Source organism: Perna viridis, chromosome 3 (assembly GCF_037379345.1).
Source record: "Perna viridis isolate PV_CMFRI_1.1 ecotype Kerala chromosome 3, ASM3737934v1, whole genome shotgun sequence".
In the NCBI taxonomy this organism is placed as follows: Eukaryota; Metazoa; Mollusca; class Bivalvia; order Mytilida; family Mytilidae; genus Perna; species Perna viridis.
Window position 1 is genome coordinate 24,522,796 of NC_142447.1, and position 21,340 is coordinate 24,544,135.

The 21,340-nt window shown below is 32.7% G+C and overlaps 2 protein-coding genes across 3 annotated transcripts; one reads left to right on the top strand and one right to left on the bottom strand.

Moving 5' to 3' along the window:
- Nucleotides 1-1,477: 1,477 nt before the first annotated feature.
- LOC148621553 (dual specificity protein phosphatase 13A-like) lies at nucleotides 1,478-6,402 on the bottom strand. Of its 2 annotated transcripts, none has more exons than XM_088576052.1 (4): nucleotides 6,222-6,402; nucleotides 4,052-4,169; nucleotides 3,399-3,539; nucleotides 1,478-1,915 (listed from the first exon to the last, which is right to left on the bottom strand). In XM_088576052.1, exons 1-4 carry the CDS (start codon nucleotides 6,309-6,311, stop codon nucleotides 1,728-1,730), a joined length of 537 nt encoding a protein of 178 aa, XP_088432178.1. In that variant the 5' UTR covers nucleotides 6,312-6,402; the 3' UTR covers nucleotides 1,478-1,727. The 2 variants fall into 2 exon arrangements, with proteins under 2 accessions (XP_088432178.1, XP_088432177.1); XM_088576051.1 differs by having other exon boundaries at nucleotides 3,399-3,610; nucleotides 6,222-6,387.
- Nucleotides 6,403-11,432: 5,030 nt separating this feature from the next.
- LOC148621554 (sodium/glucose cotransporter 4-like) lies at nucleotides 11,433-21,143 on the top strand. Its single transcript, XM_088576054.1, has 15 exons — nucleotides 11,433-11,568; nucleotides 12,076-12,147; nucleotides 12,617-12,721; nucleotides 13,336-13,395; nucleotides 13,905-14,009; nucleotides 14,446-14,551; nucleotides 15,023-15,103; nucleotides 15,491-15,699; nucleotides 15,920-16,055; nucleotides 17,771-17,878; nucleotides 18,193-18,343; nucleotides 18,518-18,686; nucleotides 19,364-19,579; nucleotides 19,870-20,029; nucleotides 20,529-21,143. Exons 1-15 carry the CDS (start codon nucleotides 11,494-11,496, stop codon nucleotides 20,735-20,737), a joined length of 1,962 nt encoding a protein of 653 aa, XP_088432180.1. The 5' UTR covers nucleotides 11,433-11,493; the 3' UTR covers nucleotides 20,738-21,143.
- Nucleotides 21,144-21,340: the final 197 nt, after the last annotated feature.

Genomic DNA, 21,340 nt, shown 5'->3' on the forward strand with positions numbered 1-21,340 from the left:
AATGAGCACAACTAACAATTATGAAACGAAGTTTCCACCTTGTATGAAAAGTAGGGTCGGTATGTACAAATCTTCAAAGTTTTAGTTGAGGCATTAAATAAAACATCTGAAATATCGATTTAGCCGCCCCCATTTATTTGGTTATGTTGATGCAGATCAGATGAAAGGTCATAACGAAAGTATCATTTTCATTTGATATTAAGAAGGAAAAGTTTTGGGTTAATAAGTGCAAAATGCTAGCATTCATGGAAGAGTAATCAAGGGAACCAAGGTTATAGCGGTAATCAAAAGAATGTAATCCAGGGACAAAGATCAGACTTGGAAAACAGACATACACAACAAAGAACATAAAGTAACTAAAATCATACATACAAAGTAACAAAAGTAAATGAGCAACTCGGACTCCACTAAAAACTGGGAGCATGGACCAGGTGCACCGGTATAGTTAGCGTCCTCTGCTTTTCCAGAAACACCCGCCGAGTTGCTCATAAAAAGTCAAGTCCGGGATAGACAAACGAGGAAGAAATTGTTGCATATCAGCTAAACGGTGTTTGATTATATATTTTATATTACAAATTACATAATGAATTTCTGAGAATTACATTTAGAGAAGGCAATCAAGTGCAAGAAAGCAATTGTTAACAAGTTTGCTATTTTTGTGTCAAATATAAAGCAACGCGTTTCATCACTTAAGTTTGTATGCTGTTATTGCGCTCCCGTCTAAAATTGATTCATGAATCGCAAGTGATTTCTTGTTTCAACTTTTGGAAATGAGTTGTGTGGACACAATATCAGTTTATGTCACAAAATCAAAAGGACAGTTCATTATGTATACAACAACCAGTTTGGAAACAATACAGTACAAAATTTGAAATTGAATTAATATTGTTTTTTAAATCGGACCAAAATGATGAAGTCGATTCTTTTGGAATTAGGCCAAATTGACCCCTTATAACTTGAAAAAAGTAAGAAATCTGATTAAAAACGCAGATAGGGATTGACATATGTAATCCAATTAAAAAATTTCTAAATTGGATCAAGTCAATTTTTGGGGGTGCGACCCTTTTGAACCCTTTTTGTTCGAAAATGGGAAGATCTATCTGAACGCCAAATCTGACTGAAAAAATTTGATTATGTACCCCTTTAACTTCAAATCAGTTAAAGATAAGCTTACCCTGTAAAAAAAAATTCCAAACAGAATTTCAAAAGGAACAGATTGGCATATTATTCATAAAAAGCGGATAAATGATAAGCTTTTTCTATCAATTCTAATGAAAACAATTTATTCCCTCCCTTATCCCTGATTAAAAAAAAGTGTTGGACGAGACCGTAAAAAACTATAGTCCCCGGCCATGTCCGTAGGAACAATTTCAAAAAGTAAATTAAATTGAGTAAACGGACGCCAACGACGACAATGACGCTGGAGTTCCAACGACGACAGAGTGATACCATTGAACTACTAAAAAAAATGCGGTCGAATAAAAAGACGTATTTATTTACATACACAAGCAAACACATACATCTTTACATTACACTTACTTCACAAAAGCAGAACAATCATTCAGTTTGTAACAATTGAATGATTATACTTACACTAACTACCACCGACTTTAATCACTCAATCATCCAGAGATTATTGGTTGGATCATATCTTTGATTGTTCTACCAATACATGCATATTTGAAAATTGGTCATTCATACATTTCTTTCAAAGCATATACCATTTATTATCCATACAGTTCTTTTTCTAGCATACACAATTGTTCTATAAAACCATCGTTAGGAAATATTTTTCTGTTTGATCTCGCTTCTACAACTACATCCCATAAATGTTTCTTGTGTTTTATCATCATATAAGCTATTGCAATAGTTGGTGATCTTCTGTAACCAGCTACACAATGTACCAATATTTTATCTGAATGAAAGATAGAAACACTTACATTAACAGGTGTTACTTCCTTGCAGAATAAGATTAGATGTAATGCGCGTTGTGAACCATAAATTGTACAGTGCACTGACTTCTAATTGACTGATATAACGATAATAGTTATGGTAAATATGTCAAAGAGACAACCCCATTGGGTCAGGAGAAAATGTCAGTCAAAGGCCACCCATTGGTCTTCAATGAACGATGAGGAAACCTCACCCAACAAGGTAGGTTGTGGCTGGCCCAAAACCATTAGTATACACAGGTGCAGTGAAAGGCGAGAGTTGCTCCTTTATACTCAAGTTAAATAAAATAAAAAAAGGAGAGTGCGAAAAAAAGACTCACAGAGGGAAAACATTCCTGACTTGGGAGAGGCGCAAAAAATGCGGCGGGGCGTGAATGATAAAATGCAAAGTACTCCGCAATAGAACTTGACCTAAATGTTATAGTTTACAACGTTATGTTACAGTTTGACAAGATTTTTTCGTGCGATTCTGTAAGTATCATCCGAAAATTTACACAAATATACAAACGGGTATATATAGTTAGGGTCACTTCATATCGTGGATTCGTGGCGCGAGGATATTATTATGATAAAACAAATTTGAAACGGCTTTTAAAATAACAAATGTATGCATGGAACTTTAAAATGTGTTAATCTCATAACGTATACAAATTAAATTGATACAGCACACAGTTCGAGACAAGTCAACTGGAGACAAAAACTATTGTGTTCAAGTACAAATTTCTCTTCACAGATAATTATCACTGGGAAATTGTAATCAAGGTTATGCGGCAATCAAAATGTAATCCTGGGACAAAGACCAGACACGGAAAACAGACAAACACAACAAAGAACGTAAAGTAACTACATCATACATACAAAGTAACAAAAGCAAATGAGCAACTCGGACTCCACTGAAAACTGGGAGCATGGACCAGGTGCACCAGTGGGGTAAGCGTCCTCTAGAAGCATCCGCCGAGTTGCCCATCAAAAGTCAAGTTCGGAGTAGACAAACGAGGAAACGAAAACTATAACCCGCTGAATAAATCATTTTCAAAATGGGAATTTAGTTTTTGTGTACAGATGTTGTACATCGAATAACCACTCTTAGTAAAAACACATAGTTCAACCGAGAAGCCCAGTACTGACGTAAAGAAATATAATATAAATAGTTTGAAACATTTCCTTACCTAAATTACTTCAAGTGAAAATTCAGAAGCCCTGACAGTAACATACATAACAAAATTTTCTTGTGTATAACGTAATCATTTTGAGCGCACAATACATATGTATCTATTCCGAGCGCATAAAATGAATTGTTATCTTATGTCAATATCACGGCTCCAAAGAATACTCCACTACCACGACAAAAGAAAACATACATTATTAAAGTAAAGAAAACGAACGGCATGAGTAAAACTCGTACACTAAAAACAAAACAAAAGAAAATAATGACATTATATTCACCTCCAGACTGTACTGCTTTATGTATTATTTCTGCTGTTTCATTAAACAATTTCTTGAGATCAAACTCTGGGTCATCCTCAGCAAAGATTCCAATGTAATTCACACCTATATCTTCATAAAACTCTGGTCCAGTTTGAACATCTTCAATAGCAAGATTTAAAACATGAGTTATACCAGCAGACTTAACGTCCTCTGGAGTTCGAGCAAAAAATCTGAAAGAGTAGAAAAATATTAAACTATGATGGAAATTTCAGTATTTTTAATGTACACTTTATTGATTCATTACAAAGTACTTAAATACAACTATTCCTAAAAATCAGAAAGCTCCCATATCAACAAAACCTATCTAGGACTTTTAACGTTATTCATTTATTCCTCCTATGGTATTTTGAAGAAAAGTGGTCAGTTTTTTAAAATGAAATGAGCTAAAAGATAATTATAGTAAATATTTATATACTTCCTGTGTAGTTTATAGAGTTGAAGAATGCTGTAAAGCTATTCATAAAATACAAAAATCGTCCTGATTATTTTTATCTTTCTGGACTAAACCTTTGTGTATTTCATTGTTAAATCTATTCGTTTTATAAAGTGGTGCACAAATATTAATTGTCTAAAAATATTCCAAAGTATGAGCGGTAATACAAAATACTCACTCATTACTGACGAATACATTGGGAAACACTTCATCGACATCATTAATCCATCTTTCTTCTTGCCTTTCCAGAAAATAGTTCTTAACTTTGTGATATAGCTGAATGTCAAACTTGGTTTCTAAAAAAGAGTTTTGAGCAGTGTTTGTAGTACCTAATGTAAGTATATTTGTGCATGCACCACTGATATAATTTGACCACGGGCCTTTGTGTAAAGGGATTGTTATAAAATAGACGAGCAATGGGTATACTGTGACACTGTTACGTTTTGTTAGTGGGATTGCAAATTCCTGACGACCTCACAATTATATTTTATTTATTTATAAGTGCCTGTGATTTGAGGAATGATGTGGTTCCGTTCTAATTAAATGTAAAGTAAATGCGCTCATAAACACCAATCGGGTGTGTTGAACAAAATTGATTATGAAATACGCGCGATTGTACTACCGACATCTTAGAACATCTGTATCCAGTAATCAGTTCCAATAATATGTAATACAGGTTATTTGATCAAAATTCCTTTTATGTGTGCTTGTTGACCTAGTAACTAGTTGAGTATATATAATTATGATGTCATTTTTCAATTTCAATAGTCAAAACTTTATTTATTAATTTTAACACCTAATAGATTTCTTTTGGGATTGCAACTGCTCCTTTGATTTAACTGTTATTTTCGTATTTTTTTTTTTGCTATTATTAATTTATATAAGTTCATTATTTTTATTTTCTATTTATTCTGTCTTCATTATAAGTCAATATTGTTATTTTTCGTCGTTCGTCTATCGTGCGTTTGGTGAGCGTTTAGCGTCCGTTTGTATATCTTGTGTGCGGGAAACCTAAACGTCTCAAGGAGTGTATTATAAAGTTCTATTTTAAAATAAAACATTGCATATGAATGCTAGCCAGATAACCGACACTGTTTATTGTCCTGTTTGCTTTTCTTACTACACAGGAGTGAGTGACTTCATTTTTAAGCGAACTGGCAAAATCGTAACTCACCACTATAAAATTAATATAATCCTTAAAATAATCCTGATTATAATGCACAACAGATGTTAACAAATACTTAGTAGATCTTGTGGCATGCCAACATTCCCCTGTTACACTGCATCATCAACTGACGCACATGCTAAATTTTGGACCATATCACAAATCATGAAGATCAGTGGTCAACCGATAAAATAGGTCCCAATTAATTAATGTTTTTGGGTAATATTTTTAGCATATTTCAGATAATGAACATATTTTTTTTATAAACAGCAAATTACCGATAAATGAATAAATGACATTTTGTTATAGATAGCGATTTCATCCTCGTTAATATCAGGGCTCAACACAGCGGGCTCACCTGATATGAACGGTGATAAAGTCACTATCAAGAACGAAATGCCATTTATTCCTATAAACAAGCACGGTGATCTTTAGTCACCCCATTGAAGACATATAGTCGCTTCCTTATTAACGTATCACTTTTCTTGTTAATAGGCTCTGCTATACAGAAAATATTATGAGCGTATGAGAACTACACAAATACATAACGTATACATAGTGCTTATTTGTATAAAGAGGTTGGGTTCAGCAGTTAGTGTAGCAGTGATGTTAAGACTGACATTGCAAATATACCCTCTGAGCAGGAGATCTAGATATAATAGACCATAAAATTAATGGATAAATGCTTATAATATGCGTGACATACATATATGTATACTTTCACGGGGTGGAGCTTTGGGAAGAATGTTGTAACAGAATTGTCGACGCAAAAGTCTATATTAAGCATGCTTATCGACTATTATTAACCACAACTTAACAGGAAAGGGTTCATTTTTTTTGTTTACCACTACAAGCTCCTGTGGACAGAAATATTGTTATTTCTTTAGTACCGAATGTAAGGGTATTGCCTTCGCTTATCGATCCCCTAATTATCTCCTTGAAAAGAAACGTGGTACAATTTGTTATCATGTTAACATAATTACATGTAGCACCCGAATGATAAAAGTTCCGTACGTCAACAATTACAAACACTGAATGTGGGAATGATCATGAAGGTTTATTTATATGTGTAGTTATTGAAAGGCCGACTCTTAATTTGTTGGTTTAAGAAATGAACCGTTAAGAATTTTAATTTCAATTCTGTAATCAGTGCTTCGGAATTTCAATATATAAAATGATTTACCTCGTGTATCTGTTGCCATTTTGGATAATAAAACACCAATAGTCGTAATCTATTTATATCCCTGACATTTAAATGCTTTTGAAGTATCATGATCACAGGGTCAATTTTTGGAGTGGCGACGAAACCAATACAAATCAATAAAACCCTATATCAAACAAGCCAACCAACCAACTAAATCAAACAAACAAAATAGACAAAACACGTGTTCCTGTTCAAGTGTCTATTTTTAGACAACATGTGGTCTTTTTTTTTTATTTTACCATAAATTTAACTAGCTATTTCACTGTCCAGTACACTACCTTTCTTAGATTTTAAACATGTTTTCAGGACCATAACATGACAATTGAATGGACAGCTCGGGATGGGGTCCCTACCATTCTACAATGGGATGAACAAAGTCAATCTTTCATGCTTCAAATTATATGATACAGATAGGAAAATCTGATATCATTAAGGTGAAGTATTTTAATATGGAAAGTTAAAAAATATTTACATTATTGATGATAACAAATGCCAATTATTATCAAAGGTGACTTTTTTCGCAATATATGATAAAGCATGACGATCCTTGATACTGTGAAAGTAACATTGCTATTGTGGTACCTATTTTCGTGGTTTTCGTGGGTAGGTCAAACAACGAAAACTTCAAAATCACGAATTCAAAAATCCATGATCTTGTGTTTCTTTCCTGATCCACGAAAATTGGTATCCAAGAGTATAAGTACTTTCAACGTATGTGATAAGGGAGGGTTAATAGATTAGAAAGCTCCTCACCCCTATCTGACACTATATGCAGGACCCCAACGAAATTGGCAGTTTTGTGTCGAAACTTGCATTTAACCACTTGCACGCCAAAATTGTACTATGCCTACTTCCACGATGTAGTTTTAATCATTCAATAAGTTTCAGGGTTTCAGCGTCGTAGTGTGATATAATAATAGGATCATGCATGACAAGAACATTACTTTGAGATAACATATTGCCCAGGAAGTTAGGTGTATTCGTCTGTGTAAAAGCAACATCAGTAAAGAATATGTTTAAATTAGTTGTACATATAGCTGAACAGAGATGCTGTGGCGCAATCCCATTGCGCAAGCACGTTAGTCATATCTGAAGGTTATATTCTGTGATCATTTTCACCAGAAGCGACGCAGATCGCGATCGGCAGAGGACCTTGTCTTACCAGAAGTGACGCCGACTGAAAGGTGATCACTTCTGACTCGAAGCGGATACTAGGTGTGGCTAAAAAAAGCTGGACTCCGTACCGACGTTGCGTACGATGATGGTTTCACATTCGATTGAACCGGGCTGGTTACGAAAACAGAAATATTGCTATTAGAATGTGGAGTTATCGAAGGCAATATAGATATTAAAATGTTCAAAAATTCTTCTTGTTTTAGAATTACAATCATTTATCTTTGAAAGATGTCAGTAATTGTGGAGGGAAAGCATTATTCGATCACAAGAACGTCCACTTTTATATGTGGACGGGTAACATTAAGCAATGCTTGCTTCCCATTTCACCAATATATCAAAGTCGTTTCTTGGCGTATTTTGATAAAACACACTCTTTTGGAAAGAGCAGTTTGTGCTGCAGACGATGTCATATTTTTCATGACGTAATGATAAGATCAAAGAGTATTACAATATCGCAAACATCTCCCCTTCGATGTGGACTTTGTAAAAATGAAAAGAAACCGATTTGAAGACAAAATGTTAGGCATTTTTTTTTTAAAGTTATGTAAACAGCATGTTTTAATCGGGACTTTAATTAACTATATTGACAATTTATTATATAACCCCAATGAAATTATATATAAAATGTTCAATCAGTCTTTTTGATAAAAGCCTTTTTAATTTCAATTATGTCACAAATCTTATTTTTTCCGACGTTGGCCATTGGCTACTTTCTTTTTTACGGTTGTAAAATACATTTTATAACAACGAATAGTATTTTTACCAAAGTATATTCACGCTTAAAGGACTGTATAAATATTCAGAATATCATATTTATTCTAAAAAATAACGAGTTTTATTGTCTAATATTAGATAAATACGCACGTACGTTGTGATGTCACGTTGTCTTTTTCCCGACGTTTTCTACACGTTGCGTGCTACCATGTCTTTATCAAAAGCTTTTTTCGATAGCTTTAAGTGAACTAATAACTATGAAATTTTGAATTTTAGGTGTATATATGCTTCAGATTGTATATTTAAAAAATAATGGTACTTGGTTGAACATTTATCTTAGCACGGCATTTTGTCTGTGTCTAAACAAAATGCCACAACATCTAAAATTTGATATATTCACGCGTACACCATGCGAAATTCGAACGAATGGTTAAAAACAGGCAAATGGTGTTGAGTCGATTTCTTCATATACTTACAAATGTATTCATTCTCCTCTATGGTTTTATCATTTCATTTTTCCTTTGGCTTAACAAATGGGTTAATATACACATAAAACCACAAAGCGCATTTTTGACGCTTCCAAAGTAACGTTCTGTTTTGCGAAGTAAAAACTCTTTCAACGTCAATTTAAAAACAATAAAAAGGGTCGAAAAGTTACGATACTACATTAAATTATTACGACTGTGGACGTAATGAATAAAAAAATACGATTTTAGCGAATCTGATAAAAATAATAAAAGAAAAGAAAAAAGAAAAAACAAAGCCCCCCCCCCCCCAAAAAAAAAAAAAAAAAAAGAGAGACACATTTCTCATAGTATTTAATTTCCTTCAGAACATTTGTAATGGTTGTCAAACTATTTACCATTTCAATTTACCAAAACGTACGAAAAATTATTATTGAATCGGATAATAAAATAATAAAACATGTCGTGTGCGTTATTTTATGTAAAAAATTAATTAAGCACACTTCTTTTTACATGTAACAATTATAGAACGATGTACGTCGCAATACAAAAAAAAAAGATATCACATTTTGCCGATTTCAACGTTACCAAAAATGACACCAACACCGTACGGTTCCTGTATCTAAGGAGTTAAGTGCGGTAATAAAAGTTCTTGGTTAAATGATAGTAGCAGGTCTTGTAAAAGACTTCTGCACTGCCATATCATGTTATCATAATAAACTTGATCAAAACGTAACTTTTTTTTAACGATCTTAAAAGCTTCACAGAAGATAAAGTCAAACGCGTCACAGATAAAAAAAAATATCAAACAACAATAAACTTTAATTCTATCACAGGGTGCATTTTATGGATTCATAATTGAACGAGTAACCAGTCTTACACGAATTATTTTCTATTTCACGAATCCGAAACCATTATGTGGAATATAAACGAATGTTGTACTATATGAAGTTCATTTTCTGTCTTTTACTTTGATTTATTCCATTGTCACACTTGATGTCACTGTCTCTTCATCAAAGCTCACTCGAGAGAAAATGTAATTAATTATCAATTCATTACCCGGAAGTACTTCTTTAACAAGAGCGAAGGTTCCACAAATGCAGTCAGCCGTGAATTGCGCAACCACGATCGTTGATTGTCGTTGTATTAACTTAAGACAACAGTGCAGATGATGGTTTAGTACAAAAACTAGGATAAGTAATAAAACACATTAAATCTAATATATTTCTAAGTAGAATTGTTTGAAATTGTAGATATGAATCGCGTCTTTAAGCGCCTACGTGACATAGTGTGTTGTTATTTAAGCTCTTAACTTTTCTCAAAACACAAGAAAAAGGAAAACGGTTATGTTATTTTTACACATAAATGCAATCATTCTTGCCTCTTAAGTTACTTTTTTGTAGGGGTTTTTCATTGATGTCAAACATTCAAAACTGTCTGCTCTTAAACAGGGAAGATGAACTTTAAAAGGAAATATCCGGAATTTACCCATTAGTAAGCATTGTTATTAATACAATGCTGATATATACATACACAAGCTTATAAGAAATTATTTTTTGTATGTATCGTTTTAAGGTGTGACGTTATTAAATGTCGATGTTTTGTCATTTTATAAGATTTTGCATGTGCATTCATCGTAATATCAGCTTATTGATAGGGTTTATGGAGCATCTATGAGAGATATCAAACATAAAAAAAACGTCATTTTAATGGGTTGTTTAACAAAGACTTATGTACACGGAACATCATTATCATCAACAATAGTTTAAGCTTACAAAAGAGAACTGTAATGCAGCCTTTGAACGGTCTGTTTCTGACCTTAGTTTCCAAGCTCCACGCATCGTCAGTCGTTTGGTTCCTCTTTTACAAACCGCTACAGACATGCCTTTAAAGATTTTTGGACATTATTCAAACCAATCGTCGTTGACAACAGAATAGGATAACGGCGCATAAAATCATTCACTTTTTCCCAACATTGCACGATTCTTACATTTTCCGAGAGGGCTGGATTAGCTTTATGTTTGTCGTTGGGTGAAAAGTTGTAATCCTCTGATATGACAAAAAAGAAATGTTGTTATAAAAATCAGACAGGAGGTGATTCATGCATATCAAAAACCCACCGAATTCAGTTTTATTTCTTGTTTATAAACCGAAATAGAACACACAACCAGTCTTGGTTTTTCATTTTAGGATTGTCCTTTTGTTTTGAGATAAAATTGATATAGATTGTATATATTTGCATGAAACTAACATCTCTATGTTAATCCTCTATTTCGAGAAAATATCAACAACTTTAATTTAGAAAAATGAAAATTTTGTGCTACTTTAGTGGGAATGAAATACATGAAGACTTAAGATAAAAAAATACAGCAATATGCTATTTCATGTTTGACATTAATTTAATAAGTTTCTCTTAAAAAACTGATATTACACATTTTTGATATGATAAATGCGCTGTGTGATCTGTCAAATTTCTAAGACGTCATGTTCATGATGACAAGAAAGAATGAAAGTCAAGTTTTCATTTTACATTTTTAACGGAAGAAAAAAAGATGCACTTTTTTTTACAGAAAATCCGTGATTATTTGTGCCACATCTCATTTATAAAATGTTAAAATGCTTTAAGGAATGACCTAGCCGAAATTTTTTTATGATAACGAAGTGGCATGTCCATAAGTAGTGTCTAATCTTGTTGTGTAAAAGCATCGTTTATGTTGTCAATGAAAATATTTCTTATGTCTTACACAATTCTTTTTCGTATGGTTGCTGCGGTTTTTGTTTACCTTCCGATACAAGATGTTAACAAGGTGCATTTTATAAAATACTTCTATCCAACGTAACTATGGTCGAATTTTGTACTAGGTTTCAGATAGGTTCAGTCACTACTAAAGGACAAAATGAAGTCTTTACATTGGGTAGACATTCTTACCATAGTTTTATACTTTATTTTGTGTCTTGGAGTTGGACTTTGGGTAAGTTGATATGTAAGGTACTTATTTTATTGATATTAATACCTCTACTTTAATTTGTGCATTAATTTGCTTCTTCATGACATTTTTGTTTATATCAGTTTAATACGCATTTTTATGCTTCTATGATTGATTTCTGTAGAAAAAAAAACAGTTAAGCGCATAAAACACCAAATTGTTAAGTTATCGCAGAGATATTTGTTAAGAATCACATAATGTGTGTTAGTAAGTCCAATATATATTCACAATTCTACACGAACCACGAAAAAGTTAAACAAAATATAAAATACTTATTTTAAGGTAATACAAACAGTTTTTTTTAAGACGGAATATTATGCCAACTGATGATAAAAGTAAACGAACATGGACATAACTGATAATAAAAGTAAACGAACATGGACATAACTGATGACAAAAGTAAAAGAACATGGACATAACTGATAATAAAAGTAAACGAACATGGACATAACAAACAAACAATTACATTGTTTTTAATTTGCTTTATTTTAGTCATCATGCAAGTCGAATACCGGAAGTGTGAAAGGATATTTTCTGGCAGGGAGAAACATGATTTGGCTTCCCGTAAGTTCACTGCTATTCTGTACCAAAACTTCATTCATGTTTTAATCCTGTCTTGAAACAAAATGTGTATGGAAAGTCCCGCAATAAAAAATGACAGCATAATAAAGATTAAATGTGATAAGTTAAATGTTAATTTAATTAACTTTATCATGCAAATAAAGTATAAGTATAATATTATAATTCAAATTTAATTATTGAAATTTCGATACACCAGATATAAATAATATATATATAATATATATATATCAGTAAACCCCCTTTCTCCATTCATTATTATTTTCCTTATTATTATGAATTTTGTAAGTTAGTGAACAATTGTTTAAAAAAAAAACACCGTGACAAAATTAAGTTATAGCACAGTTCATAGATTAAAAAAAAATGAAAAATGATGATATGAAATTACAATATGTAAAAAAAGCTTAATCCAGAACTATACATCGTTTACTTTGATTTCGTCTTTTACCACAAGGTTGGGGCATCTGTTTTTGCAACAAACGTAGGAAGCCACTTTTTCATTGGTATGGCAGGTTCAGCAGCAGCTAACGGAATTGGTGTTGTTGCTTATGAGTGGCATGTGAGTTTATCAGATATAATGTCAACGTATGTTTAGAAATAAGTGAATGTTTTCTGCATTTGTAATACATCCTGAATCATTAGGGCACTCATTATAGTCTAGCAAAACTCCTTAAAACATACACACACTCATTGACATCAGATAGTGACTTACACATGCGGCTGGTTTGAAAAGCTTTTTTATAATTAACCCAAAAAAGAACTCTCAACTCTATTTAACACCTGCGCAATTTTCTGGTCAAATTTGGTTCTCGAGGTTGTCCCTTTGTGTCATACATATTACATGAAACATCTTGACTATTTCCATACAAAAAAATATAAAAAAAAACCTCACACATCAATATTTGAAGGCATCAAAACATTGTTCATGATCCATAATTTGTAATTTATGTTTGAAAAAAAATAATGCTATGTATATGCACATATATTGCTTCAAATATATTCCTTATTAGAAATAAAGATGTTTTTTTTATTATTTGATAATTTAATCATGTTTGATTTAAAAATTAATTGCATTTTGGTAAGCCTGACAAAATCGCAAAAGACTTAAGTAACAACTTCCTATTTAAATTTCAATACAAAATGCAAAGACAAAATTGTACTTTTTTACTTTAGGCTGTGTTCATCTTCATATTATTAGGTGGGGTATTCATTCCGGTGTACGCGTCATCACAGGTAGGTTAAAATTTATACTAGAAACGCTATTGCTCTTCTTTGTCTGCTACATGTGTTACTTTTGCATCCATCATTTTGTAAACAAACTTAAATATAAAGTGATCAATCGTGTTTGTTTCATCGAGCTATTCATGATAAATACTTGTTTATCGAGTCAAGTCAGTTGGTATCAAGTTCACAGAAAACTTAAGTGTAAAACTGATCGTAAGTAATGAATTCACAATAGAAAATCAATATTGTGACTTTATACAACGATCACATAAAATTACACTTTTTTACGACATTTTGTAAAATAAATCAACGATTAGTTCATAAATCATATCAATCGATATAGTTGGTCGTATTGAGTATAAGACGATTGTACAAAAATGGGGAGTATAAATCTGAAAAGATTGGTTTGGTAATCCTTAGAAAACTTAAAAAAATACTTTGTGGTAACATGTATTTGTGTTTTTATTATTATAAACGTCTTTTAATCAAGTTAAATTTTAATTGTTATATTAATATAGGCATATACAATGCCAGAGTACCTGAAGAAAAGATTTGGCGGTCGACGACTTCGAATGATGATGTCTATAATTGCAATATTCAAAATTGTGATTAAAGATGCTTCGGTAAAATAATGATTTGTACGTCTCAAACGACGTTGAGGTTTTATTTTGGTCTGCTTTTTTGTGATTAAAAATATCAACTTATCATTGGATGTTGCTTCAATTATGATACATATGTAATTGTTAATTTCATCGGTTTGAAGTTATGTTAAAACTTAAAAGTGTTCATTTTTTATTTAATCGATGCTTTTGTCGGTGCCGTACATTAAGTGTCCTGTACAGTTTCTTTTTGTTGTTAATAAAACTACTTTAAATTACTGTATCATACATTGTTTGATTGACTTCATACAATGTAAACATTATAAAACAAATCAGAACATGTTACCATATCAATGCCGAAAACAAATTCTTACTTTTTGCAGTGTACCCCTCACAATAATATGTTTTTTTTTCATATTTTGATAAATGCTAATGTTGTAAATCTAAATGTCTCTTGAAGACTGCTATGTACACTGGTGCAATATTCATAGAACAGAGTGTTGGGTGGGATTTGTATTCCTCTATAACCACGGTGATAGTTATAACAGCTCTTTATACATTACTCGGTAAGTACACAATATTTGATGTTCCTTACATATTGGTACCATGTTTTAAACGCTGGAAATATAATATAATGTGAACATGGTGTTAGGCCGGCCATGCGTTTGTTCGTTCATCTACCCTCATCTTTTTCGATACAGTTTTCACTGGAATTATTTTCCAAGACCGTCACTCAATATTTTTAAAGAAGGTAGACCACATTGTGATGTTCGATAAACATCAACTTCCTGTTTGACAACTTTGTTTATATTTTGATAATATAGTTTCTAGTGTGGGGAGGGGTATCATTTACTGAGCTTTGCTCACATTTTATTTACTTTATTTTGCCAAAGTCAAGACGTGATCTTATATAAATGTGATTTACTGTAATCTTCATGAACAAAAACCACTTTATGAAAGAAAGGGAAAAAAGTACTCACATCTATTTTACACTGCTGTCCCCGGTTATTATCTTTACTTTGAACTTTTATTTACAGGGGGACTGACTGCAGTTATATGGGCCGACACGATGCAGACCGCAATAATGTTAATTGGATCTCTTTACATGACTGTGACCGGTAGGTATCTACAATATAGCTCCTGGTTATATAGAGAAAACGATATCGTGGAAGAACTATTGTTATTGAGGTACTATTTTCGCACGAACTAACGGAAGTTTTGTATAACACGATAATTACTGTTGGACTAGCCCTTATGACATTTTCCAGGATATTAAAAATTAATTTGTTAACAAGTAAAGCGAGTAAAGAAAGCACAAATGTAAGAAATGGTCGATGTAGTGGGTGAAAAATAAAAATAAATAATAATCAATCGATCAAATTTAACTTCAACAATACAATAATGATTATAATAATAACAACAATTATAATAATTCCAAAAATGATAAAACAAAGTTGTCGGAATGAATATATCATTTTCTTATTGTTTATTTGTATTCTCAAAAGCTTTTTCTGAGGTTGGTGGATACAATGGTTTACGACAAAAGTACATGGACGCAGTTCCTAATGTTACAACATGTGGAAACATTACAGCTGGTTACCCTAGAGAGGACTCATTTCACATATTCAGGGATCCAGTCAACAGTGACATACCGTGGCCGGGGGTTATATTTGGTTTGACTCCTATGGCAATATTTGCTTGGTGCAACGATCAGGTACTACCTAAAACATCTTACATTGAATTTTGACTTTTTGTTATTATTATTATAATTGTTGTAAATGAATAACATATTAGGTTCTGAGAATCTATTTTCCATAAAACACCCTTGCTGATGAAGCTTGATGTTTACCAGTAAGGCTATTTTCAGTTTTTGTTGGATAAATCATTGGTATAACGAACTTATTTAACAGTAACAGTAAATGTGAATATTATAGGTTTCAGTACAACGTCTCCTGGCAGCTAAAACCCACTCCCACGTAAAGGGAGGGTTGATATTCGCTGGTTACCTGAAGATTCTACCATTTGTTATCGTTATACTCCCTGGAATGATAAGTAGGGTCTTGTTCCCAGGTATGTAACGCTTTTTATAACAAATAATACATGTTTTGTAATGCAGTAATAATCAAACATTTAAAATCGTCAAAAGTTACTTATTGTACTAACTATTTAGCGTCAAGTGAATTATGATTTATACGTGATAATCCTTGTATTAATGATAAATAATTGATTTATTTCCTATAAAAGCTGGTCTGATGCCGTTAGTTTAAAACATACAACATAACACGGGCAGTGCTAAATAAAATATTTGCTAAGACAAAATGCACATTTGTAGTGACAAAACTCAGGAACACAAGTCAAAGATGATGTCGATTTGTTGTTATTTGACTTTGTAAAAATAGTGACGTACATACAAAGAAAAGGAAATTTGATTTTGTAATTAAGTATCACTCGGACAAGAATCATGCAATATGTGATTCGTGGTTGGAAAGATTACACATATTTATTTTTGATATTTTGTTTAAAATGTTATAGTAAACAGAAATTAACATGTGGCTTTTCATATAATCCCTGGAGATAAAAATTATATAGAATGTACTGCCGAATTCAAAATCAAGGGAGATAACTCTGTAAATGACACTAAAATACAATAAAAAACAAATGGATTCTCAATGTGGATTATCTCCTAAGACCAGACGGATTGGAATAAATAATTATACATTTTATCATTTATTCAAAGGAAGATGTTTACCAAATGCTGGAATTTCTAATTGACAACATATTTGTCCAGTGTGGTGGACGTTTTTTTTTTTCAACAAACGGTCGACATTCCAATGGGAACAAATTGTGCCCCTTTACTTGCTGACCTATTCCTTCACTCTCATGAGGCTGACTTTATAGCTGATCTGATACGAAAGAAAGAATATCTTTTGGCTAGATCATTCAATCTCAGTTTCCGCTATATAGATGACGTATTATCTTTAAACAATACTAATTTCGGGGATTTGATACATCGCATCTACCCAAAGGAACTTGAGATAAAGAATACCACAGACACTGTGAAGTCAGCCTCATATCTTGACCTACACTTAGAAATCGATGGTAAAGGAAAACTATTGACCAAACTTTATGACAAACGTGATGACTTTTCATTCAAAATTGTCAACTTTCGTTTATCTGTGGTAGCATCCCTTCAGCACCTGCGTATGGAGTGTTCACATCACAACTCATACGTTATGCCAGAGCTTGCCGAAACTACGCACACTTTTTGTTTCGCGCTAGAACTCTAACAAATAGGCGTCTGGAACAGGGTTATGTTGCTACAAGATTGAAATCATCACTACAGAAGTTTTATGGTCGTCATCATGAACTCGTGGATCGTTATGGTGTATCCATCTGCACCATGAAAACTGATTTATTCAATGGGTCATAGTTTTCCTTTTCTCGTATGTCTATCCCGGACTTGACTTTTTATGAGCAAATCGGTGGGTGTTTCTAGAAAAGCAGAGGACGCTTACCCTACCGGTGCACCTGGTCTATGCTCCCAGTTTTTAGTGGAGTCCGAGTTGCTGATTTGTTTTTGTTACTTTGTATGTATGATTTTAGTTACTTTATGTTCTTTGTTGTGTATGTCTGTTTTCCATGTCTGGTCTTTATAACAAAAATAAAAATGAGTAGCCTTTTTGGGGTGCATCACATATTACTGAATTTGTTAAATTCTTACAAAGATTTCTGCTTAAATAACGATTTTAATTCTGCAAATTATTTTCAATCATTGGTAATTTTAGATGAGATAGCATGTGTTAATCCAGATATATGTCGCAGAGTTTGTGACGATGCAAATGGCTGCAGTAATATAGCATATCCGTTGTTGGTTCTAAGGATTCTTCCTACCGGTATAATTATATAGTTTTGTCTGGGTTTCATTTTATATATGCAGAAAAAATATATACTTTCATTGGTTAACTGGTTTTTGTTAACATACAACTCAGCATTATTATAAACAATTATTCTTTCAGTATGTACAGATAATTCAATTTTGGTTTAAAATTTAAAAACAGATATATACCCCCCAAAATGAAAATTTGACAATAGAAAAAAAATTACCGTAAAAAACGTTTCAATAAATATATATTACATACATTTCCCATGCACACAAGTTTAAAAATTGTACTAAAATACATCCAAAACGTGTATCCTGTTCTTCCAGGAATTAGAGGATTGCTTTTAGCTGTGATGTTTTCTGCTTTGATGAGTACACTGACTTCGATTTTTAACAGCGCGAGTACTCTATTTACTGTTGACCTTTATGCTCGTCTTAGAAAATCAGCATCGGTTCGAGAACTCATGATAGCTAGCAGGTATGGATTATTGCGTTTCATCGGTTCGATGTTACTATTTTGTATTTGGAAATTTATTTATGAAATAAAAAAAACATCGATGAGTAAAATCAAATACAGTCATTATTCCACAAAAAATCATTCATTCTGAAAAAAATCAATCACGAGTTAATGAAGGATCGTTATGTTTTACAGGGTTTTTATAATCTTCCTAACCTGTGTTAGTATTGCCTGGATACCAATATTAAAGGCGGCCCAAGGAGGCCAACTTTGGAACTATTTACAAGCTATTGTTGCATCTCTTGTTCCTCCATGGTGTATTGTATTCCTCCTCGGTATCTTGTGGCAAAGGACTACGGAGCCGGTATGTAAACGAACATTTCATAAATTCAAGTCACTAAGATAAATCAAGATGTGAAGTGGGAAGTATGATAATCTGCTTACTAGATTTATATCTTGTAATGCTTTACACCTAAATAAAATTGAAATGTGATGTATTCACTTCAAAGGATTAACTCTCTTCAAAATATCGGCAAATAAATGCTGAAGCCTGAACAATAGGACATTGCAAATGCGTTAACATTATTCATGGCCGATACGTGAAAACATGGAACAAAGACGATTACATTTGCACTGTAGCGAAGAGAATAAAATTAATTAAAAAAAACTGAAGAAAAGTCAAACAAGACGCAACACAAAAACTAAGAAAAGCAAGCAATAACTCCCAAACAAACCGAGTGACATTAGGTGTTCCAAAGGGGTAAGCATGTCCTAGTGGCATCCGTCATATTGCAAGTGATTGTAATACTTGTGCAATCATGATGCAGCTCCCTGACACGGGTCTTAAAGGGATCACATCAAACTCAATTTACATTAGGTCGATGTCATTTCATTCAAGAAAGTATCATGATGTAGATACGGTAAATAGTGCGGAAATAATAATAAAAAAATATCCGCAGTAGATATTTACTTTGATAAGGTTACGACGGTAATTTACTTTATTGCACGCTACGACCTGATTTGTATTCTTTTTACATACAGGGGGCATTCTGGGGCTTAGTGACTGGTTTGACCACTGGAGTTTCCAGAATGATTCTTGATTTTGCAAATCCCAAACCACCATGTGGAGAAGAGGAAACCCGTCCTCCAGTGCTATACAAGGTCCACTTCCTGTATTTCGCTGTAATTGTTTCTGCTGTAACGTTCATCGTCAGTGTTATTGTTAGTCTCCTAACCACACCACGTCCAAAAGAGAAGGTAAATTTAATTTAGGTTTTTATATAGTCTAATAGCCTAATATAGTGAAATATACATTACTATTTTTTCTAATACGCAAGTCTATTTCGTTTTGAACATTTCATACAAATGACATGAACTGAATATGTTAATTTAGCCTTCGTTAAAAAGTAAAAAACGCAATTTTCGTCACTTTTTGCCATTTGGATAAAATAGTCTTGACTTTAAAATCAATTACAAGAAACACTAAGATTTTTTTTTTCATTTAAGAGATCATGCATGCAATATGTTTCTTTTCGTTTTATTGTAAGCTAAACAGAGTGACTTGGTGGACAAGAAATAGTGAAGAACCTAGAGTTGATAGCGACGACGAAGATGATCTCGATGACAAGTATGGCGATCAGACAAAGACAGGGTCGATAAAAGAGGAACTCGAACAATCATCTAAAAATGAAGCGTTTCAGAAATCAGGTGGGTATGCATGATCAACGGTACATTGTACGTAATACTTGCTGTAGTCCCTGTCATAATCATTTCAATTTTTTTGTATTCCTTTCATAATGTATTTGTCCTTGTTACACCAGTGAAGGGAAATTCTTCTCATGATACAATCAAATTAACAGTGTCGGTTATATGCCTTCAATGACAAAGCAAATGGGATTTTACGAATAAAATCAATTTGAATGAGATTAAAATATGAATCGATGAAACAAGTTTATTTAAGCAAATTAACCGTATTCAGCTTGACTCATGCAACAAACTGAAATTTAAAGTTCATGTAAAAACTTGTTAAAAAAGAACGTACTTCTTTACAGATGCATCTGTATAGACAGAATAAAAGACTGATTCTCAAAAATCTACATGTATAATACAAAGTCAAGAATGTAATGCATATAAACGATGACATCTACTTTAAAAGCGGAGACTTACCACTTGTCTGTATTCATGCATATTATCTATTATTTTGCAGTTAAGAGAAATCCAGTTTTTAATCGTGTTTATAATTTGGTCTGTTGCTACCCAAGCTTTCAAACGACGCCAAAGACACCAGAAAGAGGAGAACGTGAACGGAGAAAATACAGAGGAGATGAAGAGCCGTATTGGATAAAGATCGTATTAGACATTAATGCAATTATTTTAGTAACATTTGCTGCATTTTTGTTTGGATTTTTTCATTGAAGACCACTGTGGCGAAACCAGGAAAATCTTGATAGGGAGGGGTTAGAGCCTCGTTCTTTCGTTGTCACATATAAAAGTAATTTTTGTGCCCATATTAGACTGGAAAACCTATTTATGAGTTCTGAATCGTACAGCCCCTTTAAGTAATGAAGACACAAATACATATTGTTTAGTCAAAGAAAGTTGCATTAAAATCTATGAAATGTATATAATATTTTTTTGGTGATTCCCTGTTTGATATTTACACACTTAGACTTGTTCCCCTTTTCAACAACTATAATCAATCTGCGGATGATTTGAATAAAGATTTTTACCTGGAGGAGCTGTTCGTGCTTACAATTTTCGTTTTAACAGTTATGATGCCATGTTGTGTACTTTTTTTCTAAATATCTTTTATACTTTTTGACTCAGTTTTGTTACATTGTATATAACAACTTCTACAGACACTGTGAAGTCAGCCCCATATCTTGAACAACACTAAGAGATCGATGGTATGGGTTAACTATTGACCAAATTTTACGACAAACGTGATAACTTTTCATTCAGTATTGTCAACTTTCTTTTCATCTGTGGCAGCATCCCTTCAGCACCTGCGTATGGAGT